We start from the raw sequence: 20,346 nt of genomic DNA on the forward strand, positions 1-20,346 counted from the left end.
ACATGCACTAAATTATAGTAACATTTCTATTTAATTTCTGATTTTTAAAATTCCGCTAATAATGAACAAGTTAAATGTAATACAATGTAATTTTCCATCGGCTACATTCCCTACAATTCCTGATGGTAATAGTTGTTTGCAGTATTATTTTTGCCTGTTTCTATCTTTGGAACAGAACATCTTACAGCACTTTGCATAGAGATCCGTGACCTGTTCCCAACTAATGCAGGACAACAGCGTGGTGAGCCTTGCCTGCCTGAGGAACAGGTCTCTGATTCACAGTTACCCTAAACCTTAAGACACTGCAGAACCACTGCAGTTCTCCTGTGCAATGGGTTAAGTCTGAAAGGGCACCAAATGGTAGGCATATCTCAGAGGCAACAGAAAAAAAGAAAACATTTGTATTTGCTATTGGGCTTGGGCACATAGAAAAGGCACCTAAGGGTGGAGGAGCAGTGCAGATCAACGTTACTACGCACTACTGAGCTTTAGGTCACTCAGTAAGTGATTCCTCAGCCGTGAGCCTTCTGCTGGATCGATGACACTTGGCATTGTTTCCTACTGAGTAAGATCCACACTGGTGTACCTTTACCTTGCTAAAGCAATGTAAATGGATTGAATTATAGGTGTAATTAGGCATTTGTATTTTAGGGAGAAATATTATTTGTAGATTCAATTCATACCTGCTCCAGGAGAGGAAGGTTCAAACATACTAGATGTATCACTGCACGTGTTGGAAGCTTGCTCCGAGAGCTTCTTTTTTGCACTTCCATCTGCAGACTTATGTGACTTCTTTTTATTCTTCACCAGAATTTTGTACATTAAATCCATAGGGCTTGGGAGAGGAACCCCAGGTTCAAGCTTGCAGAAAAAGGAAGAGAAAGTTGTTACAACAACAAAAGAAACGAGTTTATGGCAATTTCTTAGGGCCCACATGGTGCAAGATGATTTTGTAACCTCTATAAGGCCTGTAAAATGAAATATATTTTGCACAAGAGGTAACCTCAACATTAAATGAAACAGCGCTACTGAGGGCACTTAAGAATAAAAGAAAAATGCCTTAGGAAATGTCTACAGTAATAACTGAAATAAGGATTAGTTCAAATATGAAAGCCTACATTATGAAATGGCAGCTATGAGAATCAATTGCATTTAGAAGATTACAATTCACTGTATCAGAATGATCTCTGCATCAGAAATCATATGCTGAGGTCACTAACAGCTCAGGTTGTTTAACCCTCTCCTTTAGACTCTGCTTTGAAAGGCCGTATATGAAGAATAACACAGGACTGAAACACTTAAATAAAAATCCACACAGGTATTTGTGATCTGATAAATACCAAACCATATTACCGGGTATTTTTCCAATGGATCCATAAGCAGTGCATCTCCAAATATTAATCTGCAGTACTCTGCCATTTTTGCCTGTTGTTTAGGGCTAAAGGGGAGAAAAGAAAGAAAGAAATGAGTCCTACCAACTCTACAGATTGAAAGCAGCAGTAATGGAATATCTAATATCCCTAAACTAGATAGAATTTCCTGATCAAATTGCTGTGAATTTTTCAGAGACTTAGATATATCATGCAATTATTCTGATTCCTCTGACAGAACTTATCAAAAGGATTGTACACGAAGTAAAGGCACTAGTCAACTGAATAACAGTGAAACTGAACTTCTAACATTGAGGTATGTTTTCCCATGCACTTAGTAGAAAATAAAAGACTCTGTCAGTTGTCACCTTTAAGGAAATACCTGTTCCATGAATTTTCCTCTCTCAGGCAAAATTTTTATTCAAAGTTTAAATATTTTCCTCCTTTTGTTACTTTATACACATGCCTGGCATTCTTCTCACACACACATCTCCCAACCCCATTTGGATTTCTTACTTTTTTTGTCCCACCTGACCTAAGGCATAAAACCCAAAACAGTTACCTAGAAAGCAGTCTCTTCTGCAGGTGTCTCTGTTAAATTTCCCAAGCCAAGAGTACCTATCACCTCACTTGGCAAGTCTATAGGGCACAGCCTTACAGAAGAAGGGGCAGAAGGCATTACTTGGGTCTCAAAACCAGCAGAGCTGCATCAGTTATAGGCACTGGTAGAGAAGCAGCTAGTTTTACTGCACATTTCTAAAATGCAGTTAGTTTTACTGCAAATTTTATGCTAAAATGCAGCCCACTTTCCCACCCTATTTGTGTTAGTCCCTGGGAGGTAGGCTGAGGTGCTGTGCCTGTGCAGCGTGACAGCCCATGCAGCCACAGCCCTGCCTGGAGCTGCGGCTGCGTCTCTGCACTGTGCTCCACGACAAAGCACTGACCTATCCGCAGACCTCCTGGATTGGGTTTGCACTAGAAACTTGCACTGCTCTCGCCAGCTCACTCAGAAGTATTTCCCCTGACATATCCTCACTGGCAGCAGTCATAGCATAGATGTAATTGTGCTACTGCTAAGAGGTATTATGCCAATTTGGAGAAGTGCTGTAATTAGTGCTGGTGTAACTGCATTTCATATGCATATAATTACATGCTGCATGCATGTTATGTGTATATAACTGGGACCAACATTTCTGGACAGCCTTCTTAGTGGGTATCTAGATGTAATAACAAGCTGCTAGGTGGAGCTGCTCAATTATCATTTTAGCTTGTTTGGGCATGTGGTCAGATTCCTTTAAAATTTTTTTTTTAAATTTTATTTAAAACCAGATAGAATGTCAAATTTTACCACAGCAAATTACTTCAGCAGTTTTCATGACATCCTCTAGAAATAAACTGAACCTCAGTAAACTCTACTTATAATCAATTTTCCCAAAGTGCAACCAAAGAATTAAATAATTCCTACATATCAGTGATGGGAGTTTTAGGACTGAAGATATATTGCTCAGAAATATTACTTAAATCATCTGAAAATGCAGCTCAGTGCTACAGTCACTCTCTGGTTTTAGACAACTGTGTATTTTTGCTATATGTGCCTGTTTAAAATCTGTAACATCTGAGATTAGGTATCATTAAAAGTTTCCATTTTTGATACTCTGTTGAGAAGTCTCGATTAAAGGACAGGTTTATATTGCTTAGTATAACTTCCTCAACTACTGTTAATTATAATCTGTATATGATGGAAGAGACACGAATGGTATAAGTGGTTACATTGCCATGGAGCCATTTTTCATGACAAAATAGAGCTGGGTATATAGGAAAAAAGGAGTGCTCATTTTTTCTCTTGCAAACTAAGAGTACAACCACCGCTGTGTCTAGATTGCCATTAGCTACCAACCAAGCACCTGGCACTGCAGCTCTTCGGGGGTCAGCAAGGCCAAACCAGAGCTGAGAGCACTTTAATCAGAAAATGTGATTTCCCCGAGATCAGCATTCTGGATGTCCCTTGAAACAGATACGGGGTGAATCAGTCAATAGCTCAGTCATTGACAAAACATATTGCAAGGAGGCTTTAAATTATTCCACAAAGCTACGCAACTGCCGCATGCAGTTTAAATCCCTATAGCATTTCATTAATGCTTTCTTTTGCATGCAGCCAATTCTGAAAAAAAGCTAAAAGCCACTTTTAGCTGAGGATGGAAAATTAAGATGAAGACAAGCAAGGCAGTGGAACTAAGAACCCACAAGAGAGAAGGTGATGGGAACAGATCAGGATACGACAGTGTGTTAGCGATTTTGAACTGCCAGCTACCAAGGAAAACAAAGGCACCTCACTCTAGCAAGCAGACAGACTGGGTATTTTCTATGGGTCTAGGGGTCATCAAGTGAATTTTATTTCAGTCTTCTCCACCAGTGTATATTTTGAATAGACCCATGCTCTTAGAACCCAGAAAGTTCAAAGGACATCTTCCTTGAATCAAAAGAGCACGATTATTGAAATTGTAGTAATTAGATGTGACATCAGCATTTTTAAATGGGTACATCAACTCCAAAAAGAACTCTTGATAGGAAACAGAAAAAAACATGCAAGAGTTAAATCTAATACATCTCAAACTATCAGCAGAGCCAGAACAAATTCTTCTGATCTTCTGTGATTAATTACATGTTTACCTCCAAGAGAGCAGTGAGAGGTTTCATTTTTGCAAAAGAAAAAAATGTAATGCAACATTATTTCGGTTTAGCACATAAATTCCAATGTCACTGCATCCCAGAGGCAGAAAGAGGGAAAAGGAAAATTATGTGAAAAACTAACAGATTTTAATACTATAAAAAAATCTTGCAGTAGTAGACAAGGCCAAAGTAGGAAAACCTTGACATTACACAATACCTGTCTTTGTGAATTGGACTACATGCACAGATATTTTTAAAAGCTCCTCAGAGGGAATAAAAAAATATGTAGGAGCACCAGCATTTAACTGAGTGGTGTTTTTTGTGATCTCTCTCTCTCTAATATATATATGTATATATATTTTGTTTCACGAGATAGATCATTGGTAATAGTATAGATTATGTATTACTATTATAGCATTTTAAAAGTTAGAATAACAGTTTCTTTTTATTTTCCCTTCTTTCAAACTTATGAACCAGAGGAACAGATTGAAATACCAACTCTTCTACATCACCATATTTCCCCATTTATGTTATGAAACAAAAACGCAGGTATTTCCTGGTCCACAGCTACTATTATTGGAAATTCTCTCAGCATTCATGTATTGTAATGAAAATGGATTGCCTCAAAAGACCTGACTTTATCTGCTTTATGATCTCCACTGTGCAGACATGGATGGGTAGCACATAGACTAATTATATATGCCCCCAAAACATGCCAGGGCAAGGGAAGATAAAGTGGGAACATGATACCTGGAGATATGGAAATATAAAGACTATTAAGAAATGTTTTCATTACCATTACTGTATTGCTTGTACTTTGTTCTACTGTGTTTGTATTATGCCTATTACGAAGGTCAATCACAGAGGCTCTTTGGCACTACCGCACAACTACTGCTCCTAACGTTATATTATTATCAATTCTAGAGAGATCCTTCTTCTGCATAAGACAAAGACACATATGCTTCCCAGAAGAATCTAAAATAATTTGAAGTGTAGGAATAAAGTGATGAAAAACCTGTTAATATTTGAAATAACAATTCCAGCAAGAAACCAGCAATATGAATAACTGTAATTAAATTTAATCTTGGAAGCAATCTTATACGGATACTGCTCAAGGATCACTTAACCTTTTTGCTATGTCATCAGTGCATTTCTAATTATAGAGTGTCTGCTTTCAGATTTGCAGATTGCTTATCTTCTTCCAAGCCCAATTTCAAACGTCAAGGTCTCCTTGAGGTCTTTTCAACATTTTCAGAGCACTTTTTTATTTTTTGATAGAACCACATCTTTTCTTAGTACTGTCATTCTTCAGTGTGCATGTTTTGTCTTCAACATAAATGATAGCATATATAATATTCTGTATGATATAATGTATTCCATATATTCTAAAAGTTATATGCTTGCCTCTTTTTCTAAACTTTTTATTGTATAAAAATAGGCAAGAATGAACATACTACAGAGTGAAGTTATAGTAAAGGAAATGAAAAAAAGAAACAGATGGAAGAAAAATTGCATTTTAAGTTGAGTAGTGATTAACTCTGTCACATCTATGGTGGTGATGTAAAACTTTATTTACCTCTGATAATCACAGTCTGCTTAAAAGCCATGAATACAGAACACAGGCTAAAAACCGTATTTCTGTTTAAGCCAATGCCAAAATTTCCACTGATTTGTACAGGAACAGCATTTCATACATGAATAGTGACTCTTGTAACTTGAAAATCAGAAGAAAAATTTGGTAACCCAAAAGTAGGAATTGATGTCATATGATTTCTTTGACAGCAATTCTATAAAAACACTTCACATTTTTTGTTAATACTTAGAGCAAAGCCCATCTTTTAAGATCTAGGAGAAAAACAACATTCCAAGTAAACGAAAAGACAAAAGGAGAATTCCATGAAATTAGGTGAAGCTTCCTGTGAGTGGCATGACTAATTGCAGATTTCTCTAGCAACTAGTGCAGAAATGAAGAGATAGTTGTAGCAGCCAGTAAAATAACTAGACCTTATTTTCAGCCAAAGCAAAATTAGAAATCACACACATTGCCTGATGATTTACTGCAGCAAAAAATAATAAATAACAATAAAGCCTCAGAAAGAGAAAATACTTGATATTGTTTTTGCAGACATGTTTTGCTAAAAACTTATGTCATAGCAAGGCATGGAAAAGGATATCAAATAATACACTTAGGGATAATTAATTAGTCCATGACTGGAGTTTTCTGATGAGAAAGGCCCAATGGTTTTTGTGGGGCAAAGTGTAAAGATTGGAGTAATGCAGCAGTAACTGTTCCCTTTTAGAGATGTTCCTTCAGTATCACACCACTTTCAATTTTGACAATGTTTCATCTTATATTTTAAAGCCACTTTTGTACATAACTTACATCTGACAGGCATTTACATTATATAATTATTTACTTCTTTACTTTCCTAAAATAGAAGAGATCTCCCTGGAATAGTTGAAGACTTCAGTCTTAATGATTTTAAAGGAAGAAAAATATATCCCTTCTGGTTAAAATAAATTAGATGTTGCTTGTATCAGTAGTAGCATGGCTAGCAGGACTAGGGAATTGATTTATCCCCTGTACTTGGCTCTGGTGAGGCTGCACCCTGTGTTCAGTTTTGGGCCCCTCCCTACAAGAAAGACATTGAGGTGCTGGAGCATGTCCAGAGAAGGGTAACAAAGCTGGTGAAGGGTCCAGAGCACACGTCTTACGAGGAGCGGCTGAGGGAACTGGGGTTGCTTAGCCTGGAGAAAAGAAGGCTCAGGGGAGACCTTATCGCTCTCTACAACTACCTAAAAGGAGGTTGTAGCAAGGTGGGTGTTGGTCCCTTCTCCTAAGTGACAAGCGATAGGACAAGAGGAAACAGCCTCAAGTTGCACCAGGGGAGGTTCAGGTTGGATACTGGGAAAAAAATTTTCACCGAAAGGGTTGTCAGCACTGGAACAGGCTGCCCAGGGAAGTGTTTGACTCACCTGGAGGTATTTAAAAGACATGTAGACATGGTGCTTAGGGACAGGGTTTAGTGGTGGACTTGGCAGTGCTAGGTTAACAGCTGGACTCGATGGTCTTAAATGCCCTTTCCAACCTAAATGATTTTATGATTCTATGATTATTCTCTACCTTATACTAACAGTGAATGCGTATTTTAAAAAATACAGAAGGATGAATACAAAATATAATACACTGAAGAACGATGGTTGAGATCTTTTCTAAAGACCAGAGGTTGCATTTGGAAGCGCTGAGAAAAGCACTGTGAGCTAAAATCTACGGCAGGAGGTGAGCATAAGCAAGTCCAAAGTGATATAACTTACATCAAAAAGAAAGGAGCAAGGGAACTGAATAGAGAAAGAAATTAAATACTGTATTTGTGTGGTCTTTCAGAGGAAGATAAAACTAGCTAAGCAGGATTTAACAGGTAGCTGTTTGAATCATAACTGTATGGCCTTTTAATGTGCACAGAGAAAGCACATATCCGTGTACAAAAGGTAAACTTATACGGTAAGGTGCAGAGGTAATGTAGGTCAACTCTCAGATTTTAATTTTTTCTGCCTACGTAAGTTTCAATCAGTATTGTTTTTAAGAACAGATGTGACATTCTCACATAGCTGCTTCTACAAGTTTCTTTCCTTATGACAAAGATGTTCTTCCTAAAACAATGGAAAAGCAGTTAACCCCCACTCTTTTGCTCTTCAAGAAGAAAAAGCGCCAACATCTTTTCCAATTTGTATTAAATCATTCATAGGTGCCCGAAAGATTACTTTTTATTTCAAATGGGAAAAAAAAAAAAAAAAAAAAGGTTTCGCAGGCCAAACTGGTCCCAGAAGTGTTGAAAATGTTTTCACAGCAGAAAACAAAAGGGGGAAAAGCAATTGCAGTTAAGGCATGTGTTTTGTGTCAATGTCACCTCACTTTGAACCATGTGGTCTCTATATTCAAAACCCAAGTTAATGTCAAACTTAAAAAAAGAAAAATTAGAACTAAACCAATAATGATAATAAAAAATAGATCACTGGGACAAATTTAGAAGTCTTCTCACTTTTTGTTTTCTGTTCTTACACAGGAAAACTGTCCTTTTTTTGTAATTAAAAAAAAAAAAAAAAGAAAAACAGTTTAGGCAAACCGGTATTTTTTGGCAGAAACTGAACAGTTCCTGGCCATCCATATCACCTATTTTGCAATCCTAGCTAGTCTATGGTTCTGGTCTCTTCTTCTAACATATGAGAAACAGACCAAATTCTGTGCACAGAATATGCTTCTAGCACAGAATAGGGTCATAAGGAGGTGAAATATTGCTTCTTTTTCTTTGATGAAGTACTGCTACATTCCAGCAGGACATACTGAGACTGTAAAGTTAACATAATTTGTCTCACAATTATTCAAACCTTCTCTTTCATACAGAAGTTTCTAATTCAGGAAGGTTTTTAAAAATGTGCCTGATTCATTCTGATCATTTTGCTTACTTAGACTGATAAAAGGTTTTTTGGGGGGTAACAGTTATTGATCATATCATATAATAAAACTGCCACAAGTGCATACATAATTCTGTGCTTACATCTTATCAAAAAATATACCACCACACATGAAAACATGGTAATTACTTACGAATCCACGTGATTTTCAAAGGAAAGGAGGATTGGAAAGGGCGATGTCTTAAATGCACATTCAGCAATAGCTTCTATTACTTCCTAAAGAATCAAAATACATAGAGTTACAAATTCATGTCTAGAGAAACAGTGTTTTGGTCTCTAAAGACAGATTTCAGACAGAGGTCTAAAATCATATCCAAACTGCCTGAAATGAGACCTTCTGTTCTAAACATTCCACAAAGCTCTGGATGTGCTTTTCCAGCAACGGAATTTTTCAACCTGAACGGTAATCAAGTCTCAAAACGTCTGATGAGCCTCAAGCATTGCATTTCTCAAGAAATGACTTATGTCTGCCTAAATCAATAGTTTAAATGTAAAACTTGGTCTTTGCATGGAGTTGTTCCATGCCTGAAGCTATGGCTTTCATGAACTATTTTACATAATAATAAACATGCTCTGACAAATGCGTATCTTCTAAACATCATCAGCATAAGCACGTATCCCTAAAATCCTTAGTTACTCTGACTCACAAGTTTTAGTTCCCTCTTTTTTTGATGAGAGGAATCCCTTTAAGGGAGGAAAAAAAAAAAAGAAAGGAAAAAATGAAAAACACATTATTCAGTTAAAACTGTTGGCTGTCTAGTAATCATCAGAGGGCTCAGAAAATGAAGCTTCTGTAGAAGTTTCCTTTCAGCTCTGATGGAAACTGGCAACAGTAAATCTAGTGGAGGAATCATTTGGTTACACTACTTTTAGTGGGGTGCACAATATCGTGGTGCACTCGCTGTTACAAATTATTCAATGTTTCCTTATTGGAACACAAATCTTTTTGCAAAGGAACTTATCAAACACTGAAGACTTTCCATACACATTGCTGTCAAACTCTGGAGTTTATAAGAACCCATAAGCCTGTTCCCTCTCAAATCATAAGGACAACTAAAACCTAAAAGATCTATTTATTTTAAATAAGCCTCCTCTGGAGATTTCTTTTCTTCATTTTCTGTACTTTTAAAGGCTCAAATCAAAAGCAAAACAGTAAGAAATGCATTTCCTAAAATGAAAGCTGAGCTTCTGGCCTATTCTTCTGATGTTGGGTTGCAGAATCCAGAGGTAGAAGGAAAGCACAAGCCATCTGAAGATTTGCTGATATGAGCTAGGATACAAACAGAATTTACAGTCTTCATGTAAGTAGAAAAAAACCACAGCTCAGGCACAAATTGTTGTAGTGTCTCTTATAAGACGAGAAACTATCTCTCTCGGCACACACAGGTGACAAATTACTATTTTTAATAAACTGCAATCACCAAATATTTAAATGTTTCACATATCACTAACCAGTCATGTGCTTCAACCAAGACCACTTCTAGCCTTTAAAGAAAGCAGAAAGGCAAAGCATTTATTGGAAGAACAATAAATGGTGCAGAAGGCTGGATGAAGGCAGGTAGGAAGATGCTGTTTCACAGCAGCAGTTCTCCCATAGGGGAATGCACGATGGAGTGATTCCTGCAGCACACTTTCTTTCCAGCTCCAGTAAATCGCTAAGTACTGGTACCGCCTTAATGCTGTTCAGAACCAGTGGGATTCTCAAAAGCATCGAAGGCAGTTTTACCATTACAAGGGAACAGCGGTGCTGAGAAACAGGTTACAAATATTGAGCCCTCGTGTCTTGATGCTCTCCATCCAGATCATTAGCATTGTCTTGGTCTCCCCCACCTGCACCCTCCCTTGGGTTATGGAGCATGATGCAGGGCTTAAGAACATTTGAGGTTCGATGTAAGAGGTACTGCCAAAAGCAGTCCTGCGGCTTTTCTTGCTCCTACACACTGCTCAAGCTATGGAGTAAATCAATAAATTTATTTTCAACTGCTTTCTCAACTGCAAAAAGGGATGAAATTCAGCATGTGTGGGGAAAATAACCTGAAAGAGTAAAATCACGATTACACTCTCACGATTACACGCTCATCTGAGGATAAGAAACTCAGGCATTGGTTCAGTGGAGAAATAGGTATGCTGGTGTTTCAGCCTTGCACTGCATTCAAATGTAAATGCAAATTCTCTATGGTCAGAGAGGAACAACATGGTAAGTTCCATACTTTACTCCAGCTGCAGAATAACTCACCTGAAACAGGTCTCCACGGTATGTGTAAAGTAAATGTGCACAGATTCCTGGTTATGGCATGAAAAATAGTTAGTTCCCTAGAAGATCTCACCCTGGCAGCAGCTCACAGTCTACAGCTGAAAAAAAACTTACCGATTTCTGTGTCATGAAGCAAGGTAAAAACCAACCAAACCAAAAAAGCCACGAAAAACCCCCAGCAACATAAAGATGGGGAGTATACATTGCTTCTGTCTCCACACTTCAGAAAGCCTATCTGAGGCAGTGAAAACTGACAGACTGAACAGAAGCACTCTGTGTGCTGTGGTCACGCCAAAAGCGTGAGCTGATAAATGATTCAGCATTCAAGACCCAGTGATCACTCTGAATTGATTCACACGCTTCTGACACATTATTTCACCATCATTTTGCTCCTCCTCAGCCAAGCAGCACACTTTCAGTGTTGAAAAGACACCAGCAGTCGATACATTTTTACATTTTTCTGTGTGGGAAAAAATATTTGCCCTGAATTAAAGAAGAAATATTGCTGAGTAGGTTTAAAATGCCTTCCAATAAGTCTCCCGCAAACACAATGCCTAGGGTTGAACTTCTAAATAACCAGGGATAACCCTCATTCCTGCTAATGATCCTTTTAAGAATCAGATTAACTTTGTTTTAAATTCCTGCTCATGACCAAAGGAGTTGAGAGTTATCTTCCTTAATTAAAGGACTTGAGCAATCAAACTTTACACACATAAACATAATTGGCTTCATATAAACATAACTGGAAAGTTAATAACAAATGTGCAAGAAGGTTGTGGTTTACGTTTTCCTGTGATTAACTCAATCAGTGAAGAGTTAGAGAAAACAAATTGAAAAAAAGAAAAGAGTGTTCTGGTGCAAGTGAATGTTTTATCTGTGTGGCAGTATTGCTTGCTTTTTTTTTTCCTAAAGGAAAGCACTAGAAGACAAAAACCCCCAACAACTCATGATTCAAGTGTGGGAGACATGCTTCAAAGCTGTAGCTAGTAGAGAAGCCACACCTAACACCTGTAACATAACCAAATTCAGCAATGAATATTTTTCCACACCTTCTTGTGCACAGAAGGTAAATCTAGAAACATATTTCCATGGCGAGTTCATGTCTCAGATGAACAAGAATTATTTCTTCAGAAATGATATCCTGATGTATCACTATAAGCTGTGCTGAATACCAATCTTAATACTATAGGAAAACACTTCCATCTTGCTCCTCTAACACCTTGAATCAAAACCATCTTTCAAGAATAACAGGAAGATAACAATTTAAGGTTATTGCTAAGGGTATAGTATCTACCTTTTATTATAGAAAAAGGAAATGAAAGATGAAATTCAGAACTACAGATGATATGTTTAGGGTTTGAATAGCACAAATATCCCATCACACTCTCCAAAGATACTAATTTTTCTTCTTCATCCTCCAGTGCTTCAAATCTAATCCAAGTATCAGGGATAAACGTAACATTGCACACATTGTTATTAATTTTTTAAATAGTTAATATAACGTGTCTGGTCCCTGTGGATGGGACTTGTGAACTGGGCACGAGTAGCCTGTTCTCTGTTCATAGGAATTTAAAGGCTTGCAAATTGTAAAGATTTCCACGATAGCTGCTCTTTCCTACCTCACTTCAGCACATTCTTCTCCCATTCTCATTTACCAGGCAGACAAGAGAAAAAGAGTATACTGATTCATTGCTTATTGTTGTTCAAGTCCTTGCGACCTTCATCTCAGCTCTCCTCCTTGCTGCATGCTATGGAGCTGTAACACAAAGCAGTCCTTCCTCCCTATCATCCTGGCTGCAGATCCATCCGCAGAACTGATTCACATCATGTAAAACCAGCTGTGGTGGCAATATCTGGTATTTCAGCCCTGGCTGTGGCCTACCCTGTTTCTCTCCCTGTGAGATTTGCTGCAAGAACATCTGCAGAAGTAAGGACCGGGTGGCACAGACTATCACACCATAGTGTGTGATAGTCACACCCTTTTCCTCTGACTGCCATGATGACCAAGAACCTCTTCCTGTGCAAGGTCCAAATACTGTAACTCTTCTCTTCCAATGATTCTGCACATGCTCCAAAATCACCTCTTACATCTTTTTGCCCTCACATTCCTCTTCACCTTTGCAGTAACATTCTCACAATGTATTTGTGATGCATTTTACATGAAAGAAACCGCCTCAGCTAAAGCCAACTACACCAGTATGCTGTGCTGCTGTACCTTGAAGGATATTTCAGTTGTCATAGTGAATCCATGTGTAATGACCGGCTCTTCTTCAGCTGTTCGTCCTTTCCAGCAGTCCAGCTCCACACAGCGGCAGCCTGACAAAAGCACTTGCCGATACATCTCCACCGATGAGTTACCGGCCAGCTGTCCAGCTGCAACAGCACAAGAACATGAAAAAAGGGAAGTAATTTTGGGCCTTGGGAATAAATACAAATAATCTAATAATAATTAAGAGTTAACAGCATCTTTTACCCTTGGCTGAGAGGAATAACACTTAAAGGCATACAAAAAGCATAAGAAGGCAATGGAAATGACTTAAGAGTCATGTCATGGTTTGGATTCTGCCCTCAGTTAAACTGCTGTGAGTGAGAAGAAATAACTGAACTGAAGCCAATTCAAAAACTTCTGATAGACAGCATCAAATACATAAAATAAAATAAAATAAAATAAAATAAAATAAAATAAAATAACTCATTTCTAAAAGATCAAAGATCTTTTGACAGGCAATGTGAAATTCAGAGGTGACTCAGGACAGCAAGATCACATTTTCTCATAACATGCAATGCAGTTTAATACAAGACAAAACAAACTTCCTGCACGGTCACTGATGGTACGCTTACTAGGTCTCAAATCAATATTTAATACACTAATCACTGCATTGGTTAGTTAAATTTCCTGATGTGATACTGCACTATGTAGGGAGATATTTAATTAAGCTACCAGTTTCCATCAATGACATAATATAAATCTAAAAATAAACAAGGAAAACAGCTTTTCCCAAATGCAAGAAGTATCAAAAAAACCCCACAAGCACAAAGAAGTCCAGCTGTATTCAGGGAAGGATATCTAGCCAGGGTGTCTTCACCTGCTGCAACAGGTTTGATTCCAGTCATCCGGATAGAAATTTCTTGCAGCAGAGAGATAAAGGTAATGGAAGAATGGCTTAGTTCTTGGTTTAGATGTGAAGAAAACGGATGCGGTTTCCTGCTTTCTAGCAGACTTCCTGAGAAGACCTGCCTAGATTTCTTGAAGGGAATTCACTTGTTTTTTAAGAAGGCAGTGAGTTCATTTGCACTAAAGATTCTTTGATGATGGGGGACATAGAAATACTTCATCCAGGCTGGCATATAATATAATGTAGATTACTCTCATCCTTATTTTATTGTCTCTGTGGTTCTGTGTTCAGGTTTTACACTGGGAACTACATGTTTTGGGGTTTGCTTCACTAAATAGCATTGTCTGCTTTCTCTGTGTTTTCACCTTCCACTAAAAACTGTAATAGAAAACCCCTCCAATTTTAAAATTCCTGTTTACTGTTTGTATCTGATACACGAGCTGGAGCAATCATAAATAGTCCACAAGGTATTAACATTACTCCTGTTGAAATCCATAAGATTTATGCTGCGGCAACCAGTGAGAAATATGTATTAATAACAGAAGAACTTGGCCAGTGCTGGAAGGTTCTGAAAATCCAAATGGAGTCATCAACTTGACAATATGTCTCTCTTTTTTTTTTTTTTAAACTTAACTTTTTCCTGTGTTTGCCCTTTGATTATGGCAGGTTATCCTTACTCACACAAAAGTGTTTTTGGTGCAATCCCAATACCTGGGGTAAGCAGTGGCTCTTTTTCTTTGCAGGATGCAAACAAGCATGAGCATGGATCAGGGTACAACAGCACACATTTCTGCATACTCACCCCTAAGCATCTGCTTATGAAAAATTGGCTGTCATTATACGGATCTGTTGAACTCTGCTGCCTAAAAAACTACATTCACTTAGAAACCTGTTTTCATGTTGTCTTTCTTCTCCCTCAAAGTATATTGAATTCGGATTGACAAACTATTTTATGATTAACAAACTCTACTATACTTCCTGAGAGACTCCTGGCCGTTATGATTGCTAAGCGTTTTGGACTACAAGATCCTTAACCTTCAAAAGTGCTTAAGCAAATCATGACATGCATCGCTTGCCATATGACACTACTCCACACTACCTTATTAATAAGGCTCAGACGTTTTGGAAGGATTCCTGCTAAGGATAAGAGGATATTCAACCTCCAAAACATTAAATCTTTAGAAAGACTCCCAGTCAGAGTGCAAAATCCTAGCAAGTGTTTTAATAGTCTCAACAGCTTATTCTGCTGACATATCGAATATTGGGAATGCTCCCTCTGAATATTGGGAATGCTCCCTCAAATGTTTTTTGCACATATTATTTCTAAACTTCTGTTGTGTGAGTCTCTATTTGCATCTATCCCAAACTATCCCTTTAATAGACGCATTCTAAAATGTTCTAACACAGGCACTAAGGGGAATACTTCCAGTATATTTTTAATATCCTGACTACAGATGAATTTTTTTATACTGGAAACTGAAAGCATTATGTATTCCCTTCTACAATACATACAGCATATACAGTAATTTGTATCCCATCACCCTAGAGTGGATAAGAAGAAACAGATTGTGACAAAACCTCACTTTTCTAAGAAATATAATTGGCCAAATCATACCTGACAGGACACTATGCAAAATGAGCCTGAGCTAATTGATATAAGCTGGGCATATGACCCATGTTTCTGCATACAGATTGGTTCTGCACTTCTGTAACTTTATGCTGCTCATTTCTCAGCAAGTGCATCCTTGATGGGTTCATTCATCACTATTTTTCCGACGGCAAGTTATTTGCAATACATGCACTTGAAATTTGTTTACAATTTTATGACGTGTATCCTCCCTAAAACCGGGGGTATTTGGATCCAGGTACTTGGAGTCACCTGACTCTTCACTACTCTAGAAACAGAAGCTGCTTGCTTCTGTCCCCTCGCCCACCTATGGCACCACCTTCTCCCGGCATGAAGTAGTGCCTGTATACTCCCTTTGCCCTGCACAGACATGGGGTGCTGAACAACTTCTCTTCAGGCAAGTCCTGGAAAAGCAATCATACGGATCATACGCTGCAGTTCGCAGCGTGCAAACTCAAGAGTCCCGCACTGCTAGGGGTCAGGCTCTTGACTCCGGCAGCAACAGAAGGTGCTGGTGGCTAAGTTTGTTTTAGACACAGTACATTTATCTGAATTGATTTTCCTTCTGAGCTATTTTGCCACGCACAGGACAAATGAATTAGACTCCACACTATGACATATTTTGTTACTGCTTGTATGTAAGTATAATAAGGCTCTCACCCTATGGCTGTAATTTTTAACACTTTACATTGGACAAAGCAGGACATGCGGTCAAGCTTGCTCCAGCCAGCAGCAGGAATACACTTGCTGTCAGTATTGATTCAGGCCCACCCAAGCAGAAGATGAGACACTTGCGTATGCCAGGAGGGCTGGCCAGGCGCTGAGTTTGCATTTCTGCTCAGCTGCTGGCAGTGCCTGGGCAGGTCCCACGCTGCATCCAGGCTACGTGACGGACAATATCCAGCACGGGGTGCATGGGGTAACCCTTATCCTAGCTGGGGACCCAACTGAGAAACACACACCCCATGACCAGCTGAGTCTCTCCAACTGCAGTGAGGAAGTGGGACCCACCTGGACCTACTCACAGAGCCCTTCCCCTGCTGCCCACTCTCTGTACCTTTGTCTTACAGATTTCAGCTATTTGAAGGTCTTCAAATGCTGCTACTGGAGTCAGAGAGGTTACCCAATCCTCAACACAGTTTTATCCTCCTTAAAGAGGGGGTTTAGAAAATAACATATCTCTTATTTCAATATTCTTCAACTGGTTGGCCTAAAGAGGCCAAATAAGAGAAGGCACAGAGGATCTTGAAAACTCACTAGGCAGTAGTGAATGAAACATTACTTAAAGGCAACAAACCACTTTCATGAACTTGACTGTTCTTCTTCTTGAGAATCCAGTTATCTCAGATCAGACCAAACAGTATTTTTTTTAAAACTCTTTATGTTCACCTCTGCTGCTACTGGAGGCAAGAAATTTCAGTGCTAGTTGCTGATCTGTATTAGAATAATTAATTTTGCCTTAAGGATACAATCTATATGATTTTTTCCTCTCCCTTTTACGAGGTTTCCACTCACTTTAAAAAGCAGAAATTCCCTCAGAGTATGGCTTACAAAAGAGCGAATTGGCATGGGTGAAGCTGGTATCGGAGGGCAGGTACCCCTTAGGACAACAAAAAGATAAACTAAGATTTAACAGTGCTAGTATGAACACTCAGATGTCAAAATTAGAGCAGTCATGTAAAAACACTGCAGAGCAGGAGACCTAAGGAATTTTTACTCAGAGTCTGCTTAATTGAGTAGTCATCTTCTCAGAAAAGCCAAACAGCCTCAGAGGAAAATGCAAAAGAGTCAGGCAGATGGGAACCTCCATCTTATTGAAGCTATTTTTTACATGTAGGATTTGAGAGCAGGGCACCAAACTGGGATCTCAAAAAGTTCCACCTAAGACCTTCCACACAGACTAGACTATCTTTCCCCTTTGTAAAGCAACAACAGCTTTCCCTCTGATGACTGTTTTTTAATGGCTGTAGTCAGTTCAATGAGGTAACATTGAAGCAGCTTCCACAGTTGCACTGAACAGGCCACAGGGCCCAGATGGTGGTCTGTAGCTTCCTTCCTGTGAGGTGAAGGCATCATGTTCAAATTAACTCCACCTCTGAAAACTCAGCCCTTTTCCTCAGGGTTACACAAGGTTTTATGATATTCTGAAGGTGAATCACTAGAAAAAATGACAGCTGGAAGGTAAAAAATACCCCAATAAACTGCAGATGGATGGAAGAGCTGCACAACAACCACTACTTCTTCTTTCTATCCGTTAGTCCTCATGCTAAGATAAACTGTGACCCCAGTGCCAGGAAGAACCACATTTATCTGCCTTAGAGTGCTGGACAGGATTAGCTGGGTCTGCTGGCAGGAGGACAGCTATCACTCCTCCTCAGCTCAACTCCTCTCTGCTGCAGGAGCTCCCTGAGCCTTCCTACCATCTAGTCCACCAAGGATATGGTGGGGCTGGAAGAGAGCAGAGCCTTGGGTCTTGCCAGCCAATCACCTGAGCTCAACGCAGCAGCCAGCCAAAAACTACTCTTGGTGGTATGACAAACTCATGCTCAGGGCAGGCATCACCCAGCTTTCCTTCCCTTCCATATGGTGCTGTCATCTTGGAAATGGTGAAGAATGAGGCTGTTTTGGAAGCTTTGAAGGTGAAGAAGGTTTCAAGAAGTGTTGAATGCAGATAGTAAGCAACAACAGGACTGAGGAATCACTGAGAACAGGAATGCTGGAGGACGGTAGAAGAGAGACCACAGCAGCAATAAAGAAGAGAACATGCCCCTCATGAGGTATTTTTCTAGAAACAACTGAAAGTACTGGACTGTAAGCAGGTAAGCAGATGCTGAGGGTGAATGGGATAGTACCATGTTGGCTACCTGTGCTAAACTGATAGCTCTGTGTGTTACTGCTGCTCTAATCTTTACTTTTAGCGAAAAATAAAACATGCGTTAAAGGCTTCTGATTTTCATACTTTGCATTTCACATATAAAACAGCAAGTTGCATAGCCATCAAAGTGTGCAATATCAATAATGATATGTAATCATTTGTCTTTGACTTTGGGTGCTGCTGAGAGGAATGCTGCAAAGTCACTCCCCTCTGTGACAACAGCAGTAACCTGAGGTGAGCTTGGTGAGATACCAGAAAAAAGCAGGGTTGCACATTAACATTAAGGCTTCAAAGGAGTAAATTAATAAATATGATACCAGTGAGAAAAAAAATGAGAGAAAGTAAAAAAAAGTTTCAAAAAGATGACATTTCTTTAAGCTAGCCTAGGTTCACTATAAATCACTTCTTTCTTCACGAATTTTTACCTTTATTCTTAAAATTACACTTCCCCAAGAAAAAGAAAGCAGTAACACTTCTAAATAAATAATCAGGACTTGATGTACTGCCAAGGGTTTCTACTAAAGGCTAGGAAAATGATCAGCGTAATTAAAAATAAATTCAGAGTGTGCACATGTTTCTTTTTATGTTATAACATTGTTTCTTTGTGCATGCGTTTTCTGGGTTTAAAAAACTAACAAAGGGAGAGATAATTGGTAGGGCAATAAGCACAGTAATCATAAAGTATTGCTAGACTGAATGGTTTTCTTATTGTTCTAATAATTATTACATGACTAGTTGCTATTTTACAGCTCAAATGAGGGCAGAGGTGCTACCAAAGCTTCCCTTCCAAAGCCATGAGCACTTAGCAGACCCTTTGAGATTTTCTTGGGGAAAAGAACAGTCTGCCACCATTACTTTTATAGGTTTCAGCTGAACTAAGTCCTTCCTGGAAGAAAGCAAATGGCAATGTGACTGCTGATCTGGTCTAGCCTCAAAGCAAAATCGAAGGCTGTCAGTTTTTGTAATATGAAGATAAAAGTCAAATCATTAATCCCATTGTCAGCCATCTGCCACACATTTACTGAACACAATGAACCCACTAAAAGGGAAGGGTATGTGTCTTGTGCTTCTAAATGTGAAAATACACACTTTGAAATTGAATTTGAAAGAGATTCAAATCTATTCTGCACTATCCCCTATGTTTACTCCCCCCGATTTACTAAGCCTCAAATATTATGTTAAATTAAGACTGAGGATCATACTTCCAAATGTAGCTTCTGAAATTATTCAGAAATGCAGGCAAAGAAACCAGTAGATGCAACTGAGATGATTTGCAGACTTTCACATACAAGTCAAAGCGAACGTGGAAAGTTTCAAGGTAAACTTTCTTTCTCCTAAAATAATTAAGTATGTTAGGTCATTTGTGGTGCAGTTAAAAATTTAGAATGGGTCAGACTAATCAAGAATTTGCATCCTTAATTTTTTGTTCTTTGAGTTCTGTGCTTCTAGACCTTCAAAACATGACTCTGCCCTGATCAGCCCCGATAAAAATCTGTGGTATGGTACTGACTATAAATTCATACTGGTACAGGGGACAGAATAATTTTATCTCTTCAGACCAACTTTAAACTGCACTGTCTGTCCTCCCTGTGAGCCTATGCTTCCGACATTGGTACAACAGCTTTACTGTTTTCTTCCAGAAAATCTGTATAAAGCTGCAGCATGTGCTTAAGTGGGTCCTAATCCTCACTGACAGAACAAAGTCCACACAGGAGGTAAGAGGCATGAAAAATATCATAATTAAAAATTGCTTTTGCTTTGCACATGTCTGCGCTCTTTTGAAGAGCATAAATTTCTGCATATTGGAATCATAACTTAAAGTGGCCACAGTGATTTTCATTTCTTTTAATTCAGAGAAACAAAATAGCTGTCAAGCCAAATACGTATATGACAAGTTTTAGCACAAAATACATTTTACAGCCAAGATATAAACCTCTGAAAAATTCTGTCTAATGGAAACA

The 20,346-nt window shown here is 38.6% G+C and overlaps 1 protein-coding gene across 1 annotated transcript in view; it reads right to left on the bottom strand.

Moving 5' to 3' along the window:
* The window catches only part of PLCB1 (phospholipase C beta 1), a 398,958-nt gene that overhangs the window by 95,298 nt on the left and 283,314 nt on the right, over positions 1 to 20,346 (bottom strand). The window contains exons 11-14 of the mRNA XM_081998073.1: positions 12,983 to 13,140; positions 8,647 to 8,729; positions 1,354 to 1,438; positions 684 to 861 (exon numbers count right to left, since the gene is read on the bottom strand). Coding sequence (XP_081854199.1) covers positions 684 to 861; positions 1,354 to 1,438; positions 8,647 to 8,729; positions 12,983 to 13,140 — 504 coding nt within the window. The remainder of the gene's footprint in view (positions 1 to 683; positions 862 to 1,353; positions 1,439 to 8,646; positions 8,730 to 12,982; positions 13,141 to 20,346) is intronic.

Source organism: Phaethon aethereus (genome assembly GCF_964289735.1).
Source record: "Phaethon aethereus genome assembly, chromosome: 3".
NCBI lineage: Eukaryota > Metazoa > Chordata > Aves > Phaethontiformes > Phaethontidae > Phaethon > Phaethon aethereus.